At 36.5% G+C, this 18698-nt stretch overlaps 1 protein-coding gene across 1 annotated transcript in view; it reads left to right on the top strand.

The window, feature by feature from the left end:
• The window catches only part of LOC145681143 (toll-like receptor 2 type-2), a 59039-nt gene that overhangs the window by 17690 nt on the left and 22651 nt on the right, over positions 1-18698 (top strand). The window contains exon 2 of the mRNA XM_081752577.1: positions 17413-17986. Coding sequence (XP_081608703.1) covers positions 17454-17986 — 533 coding nt within the window. The 5' untranslated portion in view covers positions 17413-17453. The remainder of the gene's footprint in view (positions 1-17412; positions 17987-18698) is intronic.

Raw genomic sequence — 18698 nt, 5'->3', positions numbered from 1 at the left:
AGAGGTGAAGATACTTATTTGGTGTGCTACTAGGTGGATTACAGAAATATAATAACATACCAACTTTACAGAAACCAGACAGCTGTTATAGGAAGAGATCAGAAGGAAGCAAGAATAAGTAAAGGAGTAAGGCAAGGATGTAGACTTTCACCTCTTCTGTTCAACGTCTATACAAAAGAGGCTATGAAAGAATTCTTTGAGAAAAACGAGTAAATGGTCAGGTTTTCAGCACAATAAGGTTTGCAGATGACATAGCACTGATAGCGGGGAATGAAAAGGACTTGCAGGAAGCACTTTCAAACTTGAACGACCAACTGGAAGAAAACATTCAAAGTGAAGATAAATTAGAAGAAAACCAAAGTGATAAAGTGTACAAGAGCAGGACAGGAAGGACAAACGCATGGCTAGATACACGTGATAATGTACGTGATAATGATAATGATGGCACGTGATAATGTAAAAACAAGTATAATACTATTAATAATAGCAATAATATATAATTATATCAGTTTCAAACTCCATATCGGCATCTCTGTCCTCATCATTATTTTACCTTTATTAACATTACTCTGAACAAAAATATTTCCACCTGCTCATAAACATAACTGAATTTAAAGAATGAATCAATGGTTGCCATTTGCTCTCAAATCGTTATTGGTTTGTTTTAGCGGGAATAGCACGCCTTACAAAGTGCAGCCTTCATCAATGAGAACTTAGAAATATTTAGTGACTGGTGCTTGTCCAATTCCTTGAAAATAAACGCAAATAAATGCATATTTATAGTCATGGGAACAAGAGAAAATCTTAGGAAATTGGAAACTGGACAAATTATATTTCCATTCGAGACACGCCGTTAGATTACTCACCTTCAGTAAACAATCTCGGATTAATACTAGATGGTGAGTTAAACTGGAAGCGACATATATCTACTGTATCTAATAACTCAATATCAATTCTACGATTATTATATAATGATTTTCTAAATCAGAACACAAAACTGTAGTTAATGAACACGCTTATTTTTCCACTGTTCGACTATTGCGATTCTGTATATGGACCAGCCATTACTAAATCCTTAGCAATATCAATTTAAAAAGCTCAAAATGCCTGCATGATATTTATCTATAACACGCGAAAATGTGAACATATACTGCCCTTACTAAATCAAAACAATATTCTAACAATGTCAAGGAGGCGTTTGTTGTATCTGTACTGCCAGATACATAAGGGCATACACAATAATGGCTTCCTTTATCTTAAAAGTAAGCTGACGTTCCGAAATGAAATCCATCCGTACGAAACAAAACGTTCCCGTACATTTGACATCCGCGGCATACATTAACAAAAGCAGCGAAATCATTCTCTATTTCAGCTGTGAGAGTCTGGAATTCATTACCTTCCGATATAATCGAGTGCAAAGGATTCTTGACCTTCAAACGTAGGGTAAAGGATCATCTTTTACATCAACAGAAACTTAGCTTGAGTACCTACGTCTTAGACTGCAGCAAATAAAACAATTTTGTATGCATATTGTAGTATAGAGGACAAGTATTGGGCCTACTGTATGTGAACAACTAACTATTATATTCTTACTTCATATTGGTTTTCTTTATATATATATATATATATATATATATATATATATATATATATATATATATATATATATATATATATATATATATATATATATATATATATATATATTAGTTTGTAGTTAACTAAAGGCTATATGTTTATTCTAGTTATATATGTATGTGTATAATATCTTTATATATATTCCATGTAACATTCCTAATTGTACTTTTGTTAGGTGGTAGAGAGCCTACGGCTGAACCTCGCCTCATGAATAAAGGCATTTTCAATTCAATTCAATGACTGTTTAAACCTCAGTATATTTGTTTTATAATTATTTATTGCAAATCTACAATTTATTTGAACATTCAAAAACTGCAAAACAGTGTGCGTTCTAAAATTATCCTATATTCACATATTATCGCAACTGCATTTTCGTTTATAACATTAAGGCTTAAATTATCATATCACGATAAATTATCGCATGATTGGCAGGTCTGAGGAGAAGCACGAATTGTCAATGAGTCAATGGAGAATTACCGCATTAATCCATATACGTATAAGCCACACGTTTTATCCAAATTTCAATTCTGAAAAATTAGGATGCGACATGCGACTTATATTCATAACCTTACAAAAAAAAAAAAAAAAAAAAAAAAAAAAAAAAAAAAAAAAAAAACGACATTTCTTCATATCGTATGTTGTTGAAATATGATGATTTGTCATTTTGAAATAATGATAATACTTTTGCTATTGCCGCCTCCTTAGTTGGTGAACCATCGTGATTTCAGGAATTGCGTCATGGACCAACACAGGTAGTAATCCTAAGGGACAAGGTCAGAACTATCAGATGTGGTGTAAGCTCTATGCCATCAAGTTTCTGTATTTTGTTTTGTGTTTTTCGTTCGGAGTGTGGTTTAGCGATATTCTGTTGCAGCAGGGCGAGCTTTCAGTTTATCAGTGCAGTATGTTTTTGGCGTAGTGCAACATGCATTCGCTCCAACTATTCGGAATAAAGGTCGGGATTCATGGAATGACTGTTAAGAACGAACTTGAATTGAATTACCCCCTCTTAGTTCCACCACATACAAAGCATGATTTTATGCTCGAAATGGCCCTGTCTGACGACCCGTTCTCGAAGTTTGCCATTGCTCAACCATTGTTTTTCCACATTTGAATTCCGGAAAAGCACCCAATATTCGTCGCACGTGACATTCCGTTTCAGGAAACGAACCTCACGCGGATTTTGCGGCAGTTGTCGGCACACTTCTAATTTTCTTGGCTCGAGCTGGGGTCAACTCATATGGTATAATGGGACAGCTCCAGATGGTTTCCCTGACTTCGTGAAGGTGACGCAATATCGTGGGGTGGAACATGCCGATTTGGTTTTACAATCGTGGTGTGTTAGTCGATGGAGTTTTCTTATAGGCGTGTTGTATGACTTCAAAATCTATTATCTTGGGGTGGCTGCAATTTGCCTGATCTTCGACGTTTTTACAACCAGAGGTTCATTGCACCTTTCCCTTTCCCATGATAAATATTTTGGGTTGCTGCCGCAGTGTTATGCCCGAGTCCGAACTCACACAGTAACAATTCTCGTATCAGTCGTTGTTGAACACTCGTCGCCGCTGCCACTAAAAATTGACAAAAAAAAAAAAAAAAAAAAAAAAAAAAAAAAAAAAAAAAAACTGACAGAGTGCCAAATAGTCTGTTTGCCACATTATGTCTTGGGCCAGTTTGACCTTACTTAGAGTCGACCACGGCATATAGAGGCATCTGCTGTTTGAATTGTGAAAATATTGCAAGACGTATGACATTCTTAATTCGTACACCTGAATTTTCGAAAAAAAAAATGTAACATATGTGTACTTTTCCTTTGTTATCTTTATATCTACTATGTGTATATGAGTAAAGGAGGTTTTGCTCACAGATTTCAATTTAAACACCAATCCAAAATAGTTTTAAAAACTATCCAATAGTAATAATTAAAGAAAAACCACGTTTTAATGCAACATTTCTATTCGTACATTAATATGACGTGTCTTGTTATTCGTAAATAATATTATCATTCACGAGTATTCTTCGTTTTGTACTGAAGCAGTGTGGGTGTGTAGGTGACTCTTGTTAGTGGTAGATGCAGCGCTTGTTTTCCTTCGAACACCACGGATCAAAATGGGCAAGCAGAAGGAGCTGAGTTACGACCTAAAAAGAGGTAATTATAAAGTTAGCACTGAGAGGAAATTCTTTACGTTAAATAGCACGTACCGTTAATATCTCGCACTTCACTGTGCAGTACATAGGCCTACGTAGTACAAAAAATCAGAAAGCACGGTTCAACAAGGAATTTACCGAGGAAACCAAAGGAACGTAAATTAAAATCACGCGACGAACGTTTCATTCTTCAAAGAGTTCGAGAAAATCCCAAATTAACTGTCCCCGAACTACATCCACTAGTGGAAAATGTGTCCGGAAAGCAGATGTGTGACAAAACTGTCTGGTGTATGTTGTGGAAAAATGGGTATCATGGTCGAATAGCGCGAAAGAGGCCGTATATATGTAAGGAGAATCGCAAGCAACGCCTTGCGTTTACAAGAGAACATCATGATAAGGATCAATAATGTTAGGATAGTGTTATATGGTCCGATGAGACGAAAATAAGCCTTTTTGGGTCAGATTGCATACGTAGGGTATGGAGAAAACCAAATACAGAGAATAATAATATGAACACACTCCCCACAGTTAAACATGGTGGTGGGTCACTAATGGTTTGGGCCTGTATGTCATCGAAGGGAGTTGGCAGCATCCAATTTATTGATGGCATTATGGATGCCACTGTATGTTGTGACATATTAAGGAACAACGTCAAGCAGAGTGCGCAAAAAATGGGCATGTTCCCTGTCTACAGATTTCAACAGGACAATGACAGTAAACACAAGACTGGACTTAGCATGTCTTGGTTGATTTGGAACGTGCCGATATTGCTGCAAGCTCCACCTCAGAGCCCGATTAAAACCGTATTGAACATTTGTGGGCAGATTTAAAAAAGCACGTTCGTAAACATAGTGTAAAATCAAAAGAGGAACTGAAACGTGTTGTGGAAGCAGAGTGAAATAAAATAATCCCCGAAAAGTGCAAAAATCTTGTAAGCTCCATGAAGAGACGGTGTCTAGCAGTAATTGAGGCAAAGAGATATGCCACAAAGTATTAGACTCACCAAGTTTGTGTTTTCTTATGATTTCTTTATGGTATAATAGTCCGTGTACGAATAGAAAGTTGCACGAAAACAGGGGTCCTCTCATTGTTTGTTTTTATTAATTAATATTTAATTTGATACGAATTAATTTTTCCGTGTTTTTTGAGTTTGTAAAGCCCTAATGTATCCAAAGGTGACAATTAGCTAGCACAATATTGTGGTTTGATGGAGAAATTAAATATTTTGTTTGAAAAAAAAAAAAAAAAAAACAATGTGTGCGAATAAGAATGTTTCGAACGAGCATTGACTATTTCAATTAGGGTTGTCCATGGGACGAGACGAAGCATAGCTCTTGTAATAGAAACAGATGCACTTTCCGAGACTACGCCACTTTCACGACCATTCTTCGAGACGGAAAAGCTCGTAGGTAACGCTAATTTCAGTTTATTATGGAGTAAATTAGTATTCATAACTACTGCTATATTTGGAACAATAAATGATTTAATACTGCGTTTGATAGATAAATTAAACATACAACACAATGTAATCGGCATCTATTGGATCATACTTGTTCATCTGTAAAATTTATGCTAAAAGCATTAACCTTAATAATGAATAATGTAATGGATGTGGTCCAGTGGCGTATTTACGATTTTGTTTCGGGAGGGGCTTTGCTAACTTTCGGGGGGAGGGGGCTTTGCCTGAAAATGTGAAAATTCTGCAAGATATTCCATATACTTTACTATAGTAAATAAGATTTCGGGGGCAACTTAAGCCCGGAAGCCCCCCCCCCCTAAATACGCCACTGATATGGTCGTTAAGGCTAGAAATACTATAAACTCGACGTAGATAAGCCATTGTCAATTTAGAACACATCTTTCAGAATGAGAACTACCTGTGCTTATGTAGAAAAAAATATATATATACGTGTATACTGCCTCGTTTTCCTTGTAGATCTGACGCACTTTCTCAATTATCTTTGTCTTTTGCTACAAGGAAAAACCCTAATATAATGACCTACTTGCCATAGGCTATTGCACGGAGGTTTCGAAATAGAAACATTGTTATAGTAACGGCAATTAGCTATGTAATAACACGTCACATTTACCCAATTTAAGAAGTGTTTGAAGTGCTCAGTTATAGATCATTTTGAAGTTTATGTATACATATTAAGAGACCTATACAGAACTACTTGAATTGCAAGATTATAACAGCCTAAAGTCAAAACTTAAGATATAAAATTGATGGTTCATTTGGGATTTTAACGTTTCTTTCAACAGTCAGGCAATATTAGACGTAGACCTACAGGTTTACGCGTGGTATTCGAACCACATATTAGAACGCTTACCTCTGGTACGTGGAGTCTCGGTTCGACTCCCGGCCAAGTAAGTTTGTGGTGGATAGCATCGTTCTCGTAGGTTCCCATTTCCTCCCACTTTATCATTTCACCCATTCTTCCATCGTCATTCATTTGCTTTAATTATTGTCTCCCTTAGCGTAAAGGACATAACGCGAGACGTTAAACTCAAAGATTTCCGATATACTCCCGCTGGAAATCAAACTCAGATCTCGCGTACTGAAGATACATACAGTTAGCAAAAAAAGTATTCGTCTCAAAGCGCATACAATATAAATCGAATCATATATTAAAGGAACGAAGACTTTATCGCACAATACTATGCCCGTAGGTTCGTCTACACTTTCCAGCATAAAATAAAGAAAGAAAGAAATGAAACTTTGTCTTTCGTTTTCTTTAGGTTACAATAAAGCAGAGAGAAGTCACATTTACTGCCAAAAAGTATTCGTCTTGTATCTACCTGAAGCAACATACCCTTCGTAACGCGTATCTTTTGGTACTATTTGCAGACGTTTGTGTCAGTTAGTGAACTCTAGTCGAAGTGTGTGTGTGTGTGCTGCTGCTGTTGGAGTGAACAACTAACAGAAATCAACCAGGGGAGACAAAATGGGCCGAAAATCAAAAGAAACAAGTGAAGAGGAAAGACGAATAATGATACGATTGTTTGGTAAGGGTAAATCCTTTAGTGAGATCAGTGATATGATTGGTCGGCCTATTACCATCATTAAAAGCTTCATATACAAGTTTAAAAAGACAAAAACATACAAAAGTCTACCGAGATCGGGGCGTCCATCACAACTAACGCAGCAAGTTACGTAAAGTTAAGAAAACACCGAAAATGAGTGCACCCGTCATAGCTGCGGAGCTTGAACAAGAGTCTGGAAAGAAAGTGTCAGGTCAAACTGTGAGAAACGTCCTCCATGAAGCTGGATATCAAGCCCGAACAGCCCGCAGAAAACCATATATCAGCAAAACCAACAGAAAGAAGCGCCAGAAGTATGCAAAATCACTCAGAAACGAGACATTTGACTTCTGGAAAAAGGTGGTTTTCACTGATGAAAGCAAATTTAATTTGTTTCAATCAGATGGACGAGTTCTGGTATGGAGAAAAAAGAATTGTGAGCTGGAGGAAAAGAATCTTACAGCTACAGTGAAACATGGGGGCGGATCGGTACTTGTATGGGGGTGTATGAGTACGAACGGGGTTGGGGAATTGTGTTTCATTGAGGGAATAATGGATCACATACGTAGCATATATCAACATCTTGAAGAAACATCTTCCCACGAGTGTTGAGCAAATGGGCCTAGTAGGGGATTACATATTCACGCAAGGTAACGACCCGAAACACACTGCCCTGAATACGAAGCTGTGGCTCTTATACAATACTCCGAAGTGGATGGAAACCCCTCCACAATCACCGGACATAAATCCAATTGAGGATCTATGGCACACACTGGAAACAAATATACGAAAACACCACATTTCAAATAAAACTAATCTTAAAAACGCATTGTTGACGGAATGGAGAAAAATTACCAGGGCAACAACAGAAAATTTAGTCAGATCAATGCCAAAGAGGTTGCAAGAGATCATACGGCTAAAAGGAGGACCGACAAAGTATTAAAATTTGGGGGACTACAATCTAAGCCATTGCAGATGAATAATGTTTCTTTGTAGACGAATACTTTTTTGGCGTGAAATATGTTTAGTTTATTTTATTTGTACGTTTTCGTATGCTTCGAATGTGAAATAACTTAATTTCTATGTTTGGTAACTGTATAGATAGTGTAATGAAATATTTGTGTTTCGTTCTTGCTTTTATTACTGAGTTGAATGCAAATTATTTGCGTACAAACACTTTAGTTCTGGCCGGACGAATACTTTCTTTGCTGTACGTTAATCATATAGCTACAAGAAAGCTCGTATTTTCCGTTCAGTGTCCATATTTACATATTGCGTACTATCCATGTTTATTTATTTATAAACTCATAAAATATGCTTTATTTTCTTCCTAAAGGTTTTTCTTGTCGTCCCTACATCATTCATTACTGCTTCATGCTTTCTATCTAGGTACCGAAGTAGTATATGGTACCAAAAAACCGTTAATCAGTTACTTCGTCTACTTTCTTCCTTCTTACTTCCTTTGACAATATAGGAAATATCGTTTCATTCACATTTTTTTTTTTTTTTTTGACCAACCAGAACTCTCTAGAGCTAATAGGACGAGTTTACCTTCTCTGTCCGTGTGAGATTCCTCCCCCCCCCCCCGTCCAGAAAAAAGTCCTAAGAACTACTTGATGGATCACACACTTAGCCACGATGTAAAGGGATAAGTTAGAAATTGACTTCGTTAACGGAAGTGATCCATCTACTGGAAGTGGTAGAAATCAACCATTTCCGGTTTTAACGTTGATTACTATAGAGCAAAACCAGTAGTTGATACTACGAACTGGTTTCCTGCAATCGATAAGCGTTCCAAGAACACATTTCATCTCCATCCTTAGCTAACTACTAAAACCGGAAGTGACCGAAATCCAATGCAACTTCCGGTTTCAATATTGATCTACACAGACCAAAAACAATAAGAGATAGCAAGAAGCGTTATTTTCTTGAAATTGAAAAAGTGTTCTAAGAACAAGGGCAATCTTCCCTCCAGGCCCGTATCCAAGGAGGGTCTAGAGGGGGTCGGGCCCCCTAAATTTTCTCTGGTCCCCCTAAAATTTTCACGGTAGGCTTGCAAATGAACTATAATATGGTTTGATCGCCCCCCCCTACATTTTTGTGCTGGCTACCGGCCTGCTTCTCTCTTAATCCTTTACTCAAATTGAAAGTGGGGGGGGACACGGTGGCTGAGTGGCAGAGCGCTTACCTCTGGTGAGTGAGATCCCTGGTTCGATCCACGCTCAAATAAGTTTGAGGTGGACAACATCGTGTTCGTGGTTTTTCTCGGGGTATTCCCGTTTCCTCCCACTTCCTCATTCCACCAATTCTTCCATCATCATTCACTTGCTTTAATCATCGTCTCCCTTAGCCTAAAGGACATAACATGGGACATTAAACTCAAAGAATTTTCATTTTTTCAAACTGAAAGTGTTGAATTGAGTTGATTTTGAGTTTAACGCCCCTTTCAACGGCGAGGCTATATGAGACGGAACGTACTGATTAACCAATACTGATTGGGATTCGAACGATATGAGCTCCGCCGGGAATCGAACCCGGGTCTTCCACGCCAAATGTGCGTACGCTAACCGCTTAGTCACGAAGGAGCTTTCAAACTGAGAGTGGTGAAAATCAACTAAATCCAGTTTTAAAGTTATCTGTGTGGAGTAAAAGTGGTAATTATGTAGCGAGAAGCGTTTATCTGCAATGAATTAAACACAGACGAAAATCATATTCATGAAGAAATTGAATGTCGACTAAAAGTAGGGAATTCGTGTCACTATTCGGTTCAAAATCTCTTGTCGTCGCGAATTCTGTCGAGGAATTTGAAGCTTAAAATATATAAAACGATAATCATGCCTGTTGTTCTGTATGGTTGCGAAACGTGGTCGCTTACTCTGAGGGAAGAACATAGACTGAAAGTATTTGAGAACAAGATCCTGAGACGAATATTCGGACCCAAGAGGAACGGGAATGGGGAATGGCGGAAACTTCATAACGAGGAACTACATCATTTATACGGTTTACCAAACATTGTAAGGGTCATCAAATCTAGGAGGCTCAGGTAAGCAGGTCATGTAGCCAGAATGGAAGAAAGTAAAAATGCTTTCAAAGTTTTAACTGGAAATCCAACCGAACAACGACCATTAGGAAGATCTAGGCACACATGGGTGGATAATATTAAGATAGATCTCGCAGAAATAGGAATACAAAGTAAAAACTGGATCCAGTTGGCTAAGGATAAAATTCAGTGGAGAGCTTTTGGGAAAGCAGCATTGAACCTCAGGGTATCATAGGCCATTGAGTTAGTTAATTAGAAAAAAAGTACTAAGGATGACAAATTTGAGAAGTTCAAAATATTCGAGCAATTTAGCATTGAATTTCAATAAAGTTATGCTTCTTGTAGACGATCCAAGAAAGCTTGAACAAGACTCTTGTTCAAGACCGTTTAAGACTATTTGATGAAAAGGACGTCAGCACTGACGTCATTTTTGTCTTGAATTCAATAATTTTATTCAAGAAATTTCGTTTCGGTCCTGTTCTAAACAATCCAATTAAAGAGCATTTAATAGCCAATCAGCGCTCGAGTTGAGTGCAAGAAAATACAAAACAAGTATGATAGCGTGGTGAGACAGCGGCAGTTGTTGAATAAAGATATTTTCATTACTCTTTTCCATAATTATCTGAGTTTCCGAGTGTGTATTCATATTGAACAAAAGCTACCATCTCGCTGGAAGATATTGTTAGTATTTGTTGTTGATAATATACACGATTTATTTAGTTAGAGTTCTTGCATGCCCATAACTATTGTTAAATTTTGAGGCAATGAGAAATATAAGTATTAATTTGAGAATTTAATGTACAAGAATATCGGGTGTAGATTAAGAAAATAAAGTCCATCAAATAAAAAATATATAACTGGCTTTTCTTGATTTAATAAGACGTTTTGTACTACTATTAATCTGGGATAATAACAAATTATTGCGTGCAGATTGATAATATGATCGCAAACTGAAGTACCTTGGAAATGATTACATGTTATTTCATTGCAATGTAATTATTTTATCACGAAATCCACACGTAGTATTTCAGAAGTTATTTCTTAAGGTAGAGGTTGCTTTCATGCATGCAGATTAGTTTTACTTGGGCTTTTCAGTATGGTGCGTACAAATAAGCATCCTGACATATACCACATATAAGAAAGTGCAGGAAAAAGTACTAAAATCAAGAATGCTATTCAAATGTCAGGCCAGGAGCATAGAAGGGGGTCCGACGCGAAAATACGTCCGTAAGCAGCACGAACGTCATTGACGGAGGTTATAGTGCAAGAAACATAAGAATAATGCACAAATAAGAAGAGTGCAACAAACTCTTGACATTGTATTCACTCATTTGAACTCAGCTACAACCCGTGTAATGATTTGATAGTGGTAACATTAAATTTCTAAACATAAAATACTGGTTTCCTACATTATACAGGCATGTTCCGACACTGGAAATTATTATCTCAGACAATCCTCTTTCACACGTACTTACACATTTTAACAGTAAAATTACTATTTGATGGGCTATTCTTAACCAGTACCAAATATGGGGTAGGTTTATGAAGAAAGTCTGACGCAGATGGGCGGTAAGTCCAGTGGGTTAAAAAAAAATATTTGGTTTCGTTTCGTTTCCTGAGTTTCATCCTTTTTTAAAAAACAATCTTCGATGTCATAGCATAAACAACATCAAAAGAAAGTCATTTCCTCGTGATACATACAATTTTAGGAAACAGTTCGATTTTTTTCTTTTTTGTGTGTGATTCTGTCATCAGTACGCCATATGAAGAATAAGATTTTTAAAATGCTTACGAGGAAACATCTTATATTGATAGTAGTATTGGCCAATCAAACAATGCGCAATCGATAGAGGAGTGAAGAAAAGTGAGAAATCCAAAATTTTAAGGGCCGACATCCAAAAACACAGGAGATACAGAGAAAAGAAGAATCTAGAATCATGTGAAGGTAGCAATGCAGAAGATACACTGACACAGAAAGAACTTCAAAATGATTAAAGTAATCAAAATTACATTTACACAACAGTATAGTAAGTAAACATTGTACCCACAGACATCATATGTAATGCAGTGTTGCCAATTGAGTACATAATGAAGTTTTGTTAAATGGCACGGAACACAAATTATAACATGTAGGAAATCTAATTATGATTAGAACCATACCTGTGAAGTCATGATGTACAGTGTTGCTAGCATTTGAAGATAGGCCTATATGAATTCCTACATGAATCTCGGACTTAGAACAGTACATACATTACCAACGCCCTGCGGAGCGCTTTATCAACCGCAACACTGAAAAATTGACTATCAATAATATGTGAAGTGAAACAATATTACGTGCATCAGAAACGTGAGCCTGCTAATCAATTGTCAATCTAAGAGGATGCATCATTTCAGTTTTGTGTGTTGTGTTTGATACTATTCTGATTTTCCAGTTGGACAAACCTGCTTCGACGCTGTGCTTCATCCCTTATTTTCGTGCTTCAGTAATTATATTATTGTTTGTGGTCTCATATTTTGTTTTAACTAGTTTGAATTGTGTACTGTATGTTCTCTTCTACATATAATGTTTTTGAGCATGTCTGTGGGTGCAATGTTTGCTTACTATACTGTTGTATAAATGTTATTTTGATTACTTTAATCATTTTGAAGTTCTTTCTGTGTCACTATATCTTTTGCATTGCTATGTTCACATGATTCTAGATCCTTCTTTCCTGTGTATCTTCTGTGTTTTTGGGTATCGGCCCGTAAAACTTTGGATTTCTCACTTTTCTTCACTCCTCTATCGATTGCACATTGTTTCATTGGGCAACGCTACTATCAATATAAGATGTTCCCTTGTTAGTAGACGGAATGATTTTATATCTAAGCAGCACTTTATTCTTTTAACGTAAGCTAATCTAACCCACATTTAATCTTAAAGGGACAAAATACTTAGTGAAAATTCGATGGGCTTGCTACAAAATCAATTGACCTATTTTCTAAATGATTTAATACTGTAACATACCCTGTGGTATTGTATAAAAACAACACTTTACGTTTATGTTTATAAACACCACCACATGGTTTTACGTGAAGATACTATGCACCACATGGATCCACTACAACCAGCAGACGACATCAGAGCAGCAGCGCCACCGCCGTCTGGGGATCTATAAATTCGGCAGCCGACAGCGGATCTGTACCAGTTCACTGGTGCCCCTTCTATTGTTTGCTTCGGAACATTAGGAATAACCTAACCCCAAGCCTCTAGTCTGCTTCGGGACTTTTGGCTTTTCCTTCTACCTGTCTTAGCCTGCTTGCAGGCTCTGTAATCACTAACCCGCTCACTGCTTGCCACGGAGCTTTGGGGAAACCTTCGCCACTCTGCCTAGACTGCTACGGGGCTTTGTGGAGATCCTGTCTGGAACCTCTCGGTCAAAGACTACCTGTTACAAATCTGACAAGTATAGAGAAAATATCTTTGTAATATTTTTGTAAAATACTGTTAATTAGTGAAATTTTATAATAAAAGCCGGTAGTGGGAGTCGATTCCGGACACTCTTTTTAGTAGCTTGCTCTACCTACATCCTATATGGGACATAGTTTTACAATATAATCTATTAAATTCCAAATGCCTGCAGAAATTTAGGAAAGAAATGCTAATATTATAGCTATTCATGCTCAAGTCTGAACTAAATCAGTACGTAGTTTCGCTTTCATTTGTTTCCATAGTTTCAGTCACTTGTTTGGGATTGCCATCTATCAACAACTATATAAAACATGATTCAATACTTCTATGATGGTGTAAAAGTTGTTTCAAATTCATTCGAGACTCTTGTTCAAGTGTCTTGAACAATACTCCTTTGAACGTGTAAATTTGAGGTATCGAATGGTCTTGTTCAAGCTTTCTTTGACCGTCTACAAGCAGCATTACAAATATCACACACGTTTGTCTTATCACTATCAACACATAATTCATGTGACTATCGTAGGCAATAGGTGCTCCCAATCCACTGCTTATTCCTAGTATCATTCCTAGTAGTCACTAATTTCTTTTCCCGGATGCTCACAGAGTCGGCTTCCTTTCTAAAGGAACTGAAACAAGGCCCAATGCAGTTTTCATGGGGTGCTTAAGTAATTTTTGAGTGCTGATCGTGGAACATTAAACACTTTGGAAACTTTGAAGTCACTGATGTCGTGATTTTTAACAACTTCAATAGCCTTTAGCATTGATTTTTTGCCCAACTTCTTTGTTTGTGATATATAAAACAAAGTTCAAGACGAGTATTATAAAATCTAATATCAGATATCTAATATGTGGCAGATCTAACTATCCGGTATTAAACGGGAGCTACCACGACCAGAGTCTGGTCGTTGTAAACTCGTAGCAAAAGAATAGAAATAAAGTATATATGAGATTAGTAGAAAGCAACGTTCTTGTGTTCGTGACTATTGTTGCTAACTTATACAAAATTGGTCGCGCAACGTTGAAAACACGAACATTAGTAACCACTGATTAAAACCCGGAAACACCCTTGCGTACTCTACTGGTACATCTGGACACGATTGGAAATTGGTGTGTGTGTTATAATTATGGTGCAGTTGGCAACTCTGTAGGCTAAATATAAAAACGTATAGACCATAATAAAGCAAATGGCATAGAGAAAGTATGCCTTACACTTGAATGTTATGTGTAAAACCATTTCAGCAGGTAACTCTTCCCACCCAAAATGAAATCTTTCAGTTTTACGTTCCACGATTATGCCGGTCAGGCTAAAGGAGACGGTGATTATGAGAAATGAAGGGAACATGCTGGAATGAAGAAAGGGGGAGAACCCCGAGTAAACCCACGAGAACGGCGTTTGTCCACCACAATGTCTACACGGCGCGAGCTGGGATCGAACCAGGGACCCCATGCACCGGAGGTGAGCGCTCTACCACTGAGCCACCGCGCCCAGTGGCGACTCTTCAAGTCATCTAGCATCGGTTTTTCTGAATACTTATTACTATAAAAAAAATGATCATAATATTATTAGAGCAAATATATGTACATCTAATATACAAAACAAATAGAGTAGGAACTCGAAAATCCGAACTAATTGGGACTACAGGTAGTTCGGATTTTCAAATTGTTCGAATTTTCGAAAATGACCAAGAAAATTCCATTTAGGGTTAAATGTACTGTACGGTATGCTCTTTTATCGATACAGTGGTTATACAGTACATACAGTAATTACAATACGGTACGTAAGGCTACTTACATTTAATGTTCCTGAAGAATCTGATCGTACACTAATTTACACTGTTCTTGTAACTCATATAAGAAACTTTACTTGTATAGGCCTAGGAGAAAATAAAAAAATATGTATGACAAACAATTAAATATGAATAATCACTGACACTGACTGAAGAACACACCAAGGTAATTGCCTCGGTCTGCCGACGGATAACCTTATTGTTAATTTATCGCTATCGCTAAGACAAAATGTAAAAAGCTTCTAGGGACCGCGTTCGGATTTTTGACGTTTAGATTATCGACGTTCTACTGTATTTTTATATTCCACAAAATAATACAATGTAACATGATTGGAGACAACTGAGCCTCTTGGTAATACAAGTATGGTGATTGGAACATTAGGCATCCTTGCTACATAAAACGTACAACCTTTCAGTAATTACATAACATGTCAAGATATGCTTCAATTTAGTTTTAAGAAATTCTTCAATTTATATTCAGTTCAGTATTGTTTGTGTCACACATCTACTGACAATATTCAAGGCGACATGAACTAAGTTCTACCATTCGACTCAATCTGAAACTGTGTTGGTATGTATGTGTTAGAAGAAGGAAATCCATTAGTTGCTCTTTGTTCCAAGCAAGATAACTCTCGTAAAATTTATTGGTTATGAATGAAACTAGGTATATTTCAACCCCCAATCTTTGGAAATAAGTATATTGTTTAGGGTTGAAATCCACCAAGAATAAAGGGGTAAGCGGGGGTAAAATTCACCCCAAGCTGCAAGTATGCATAAATACGTAATGTAATGAAAAATATCCAGTATAAGCTACGTAAATGTCATTCGATTTTGCTAACATGTAGTATATATTTTCTCTAGGGTTTCTTAATCATTCCCGTTTCTTGTAGTTGAACTTGGCCAAAAATAACGGAAGGGGGGGGGGTAAAAAGAAATGTAATTCCCCCGAAATATGAGCCTTTCTTCTTTAAATAATACGATAAAGAAATAATTCCTCTCGTCAATTTTGATCACAATTTGATACAAATTAACGTAGTTTACATTTGATGTCTCTCGCTTCAATCTCGAGAAATAAGCCTATTGTCTAGGATTAAATTCAGCCTAGAATAAGGGGTAAAATGTGGTAAAATCCACCCCATGATGGAAGTTTACATAAATTTACATAAAGTGATAAAACTTTTAAAGTATAACTTTGATAAAAGTTATCTGATCAACGAACTTAAAAAAGTTTGTTAAAACTTCTTAAGTATAACTTTAATAAAAGTTATCTGATCAACGAATTTAAAAAGTTCGTTAAAACTTTTTAAGTATAACTTTGGTAAAAGTTATCTGATCAACGAACTTAAAAAGTTCGTTAAAACTTTTTAAGTATAACTTTGGTAAAAGTTATCTGATCAACGAACTTAAAAAGTTTGTTAAAACTTCTTAAGTATAACTTTAATAAAAGTTATCTGATCAACGAATTTAAAAAGTTCGTTAAAACTTTTTAAGTATAACTTTGGTAAAAGTTATCTGATCAACGAACTTAAAAAGTTTGTTAAAACTTCTTAAGTATAACTTTGATAAAAGTTATCTGATCAACAAACTTAAAAAGTTCGTTACTGAATTCTCTATGTCTGTCTGTGTGTATGTGTATGTTTTTATTTGCATTTTTTCAATTTTGAGCCCTCCATTCGACAGAGCATCAAAAACTATCTGAAAGAAGTGATGGAATTTTTCGCTTCACTCTTACCGTTCCCCTTGATATTGGCAAAAGAATCCTATTTCGGGAGATTTAAGGAACCATATCTCGGGAACCGTAAGTCATACGGACATGATATTGGTGTTGATCAATACCTAAGAGGATGGTGAACATTTTGGTACCAAATAGTAACCTGTGGTCATTGGTTATTCTGCATTTACAGTATATATACGATGATAAAAAGTGACAGCTCAATATTGTTAATTCAATAGATCCCTTAATACGCAGTTTCCAAATATGTAAGTGTATTATCTACTGAATTTAATCAATTTTTTATAAATACACAATTTCATATAAATTTCGGAAGAATAAGTCTTTTTAAGTTTGTTCTGGCAGTGCTCTTCGAGAATTCTCAACTGGTTTTGACACTGGAAGAGCTCTGTCTTGTCACGAAAATCCTATCTTGTCTCGTCTAGTAAGCAAATTCTAGATGAGTCGCTGAAATTACACCCTTAGACTCAATTAATAATTATACTTCGTTTCAATGACTTTTTCATTTTTCTGTGATTTACGTGCTCCCTCCCTCTACTTTCTTGATTATCATTAATTTCTTCGTTTCTTATTACTAATATTCGTTTCTTATCTGCAGGTAACCTGAACTAAAGGACTATTTGTGGAAAGCAACGAAACATGACTACTCCCAGACCATCAGAGCGAGTACCCAATGGAATGTGTTCCGTCAAAATATGGTACCTACTTTTTGTTCTACTGTTTTGTGCAACTGCACGATGTGCTACAGCAACGTTGACGAATTCACGTTCATGTGAAGACTTGAAAACAAATATTTCTCAAACAATCGAACTCCCAAGTTGCAATCTCGTCAACGAAACTGAGGTACAATGTTTAGTCTACTCATTTGCAGAGAAATCCGCGTTGAATGTTAATGTATCGCAAGGGATTCAGTTTAATCTTACCTTCAATCTCATTGAACAATATGGCGTTGACAACTCTAGTGATACCATCGAGTGGTGCATGGGAATAGAAAGAGCTATTATTACTAAACTTGAAGGTGTTCCTGCAAAACGATATTGGAACGATGGACTTACAGCTAATTTGGCATTACTGATTGCTGTAGTCACCCCTGATTCGATTTTCGATTTCAGGTTTCCTGGGGATATTACGGTAGCAATTCTGACCTTAAGTAGGGCATGTTGGAAAAACAAGTAAGTTTTATTAGAATTAACATCATTTGCAAGTAACAAGTATGTTATATAAATAAGTACAAAGGGGTATTACTCGTTGTTTGTTTATTTTGCTTTTAACTCATAACAATATTGTAGAATCTTGATCATGGTATAAACTGGTTACCCACAGAAGAACTCTATTACTATCTGCAGATGGGATGAAATCAAAGAAATATTATTTTATTTGGACAATTGAGATCTTTTTAGAACCCAATATACTAAACTTCCCTATGTACAATTTCCAGAACTCAAAGAATCATATGTGGTATTTTTTAAAAAGAGTGTACCTGTTTGTACAGTAGTACACACTAATATGTAGATACCTTAGTACCATACTCTGAAATGCCAAAATATGGACACATTTTACCACCTGCTAACTCTATTTACAACATACCGTTCTCCTTGCCCGGCTGATATGCTGAAAACGTTATAATATGTAGTGTCCCATGAACATTGTAGCTTTGGAAATGCCTGTAATTTCTGTTCTAGTAAGTTGGCAGCACTGAACGTTACACATTTCATCTGTTGTCTTTGTAGTTAGTAGTCACGGAGCACCGAGTAGCGCCCGATCGTCATCTGTTTTCTTTACAGGAAGCGCTTCATTCCCATCCGTAGAAAGCAGATGTTGATCATGCGCTATTCGGCGCCTTGTGACCAATAACCACAAAGGTAACATGAAAATCATGTAACG

The sequence above is a fragment of the Thermobia domestica genome, chromosome 3 (genome assembly GCF_964235325.1).
Source record: "Thermobia domestica chromosome 3, izTheDome1.hap1.1, whole genome shotgun sequence".
Lineage (NCBI taxonomy): Eukaryota > Metazoa > Arthropoda > Insecta > Zygentoma > Lepismatidae > Thermobia > Thermobia domestica.
Note: the sequence above shows the minus strand (reverse complement) of the source record. Positions and strands in the feature narration are given on the sequence as shown.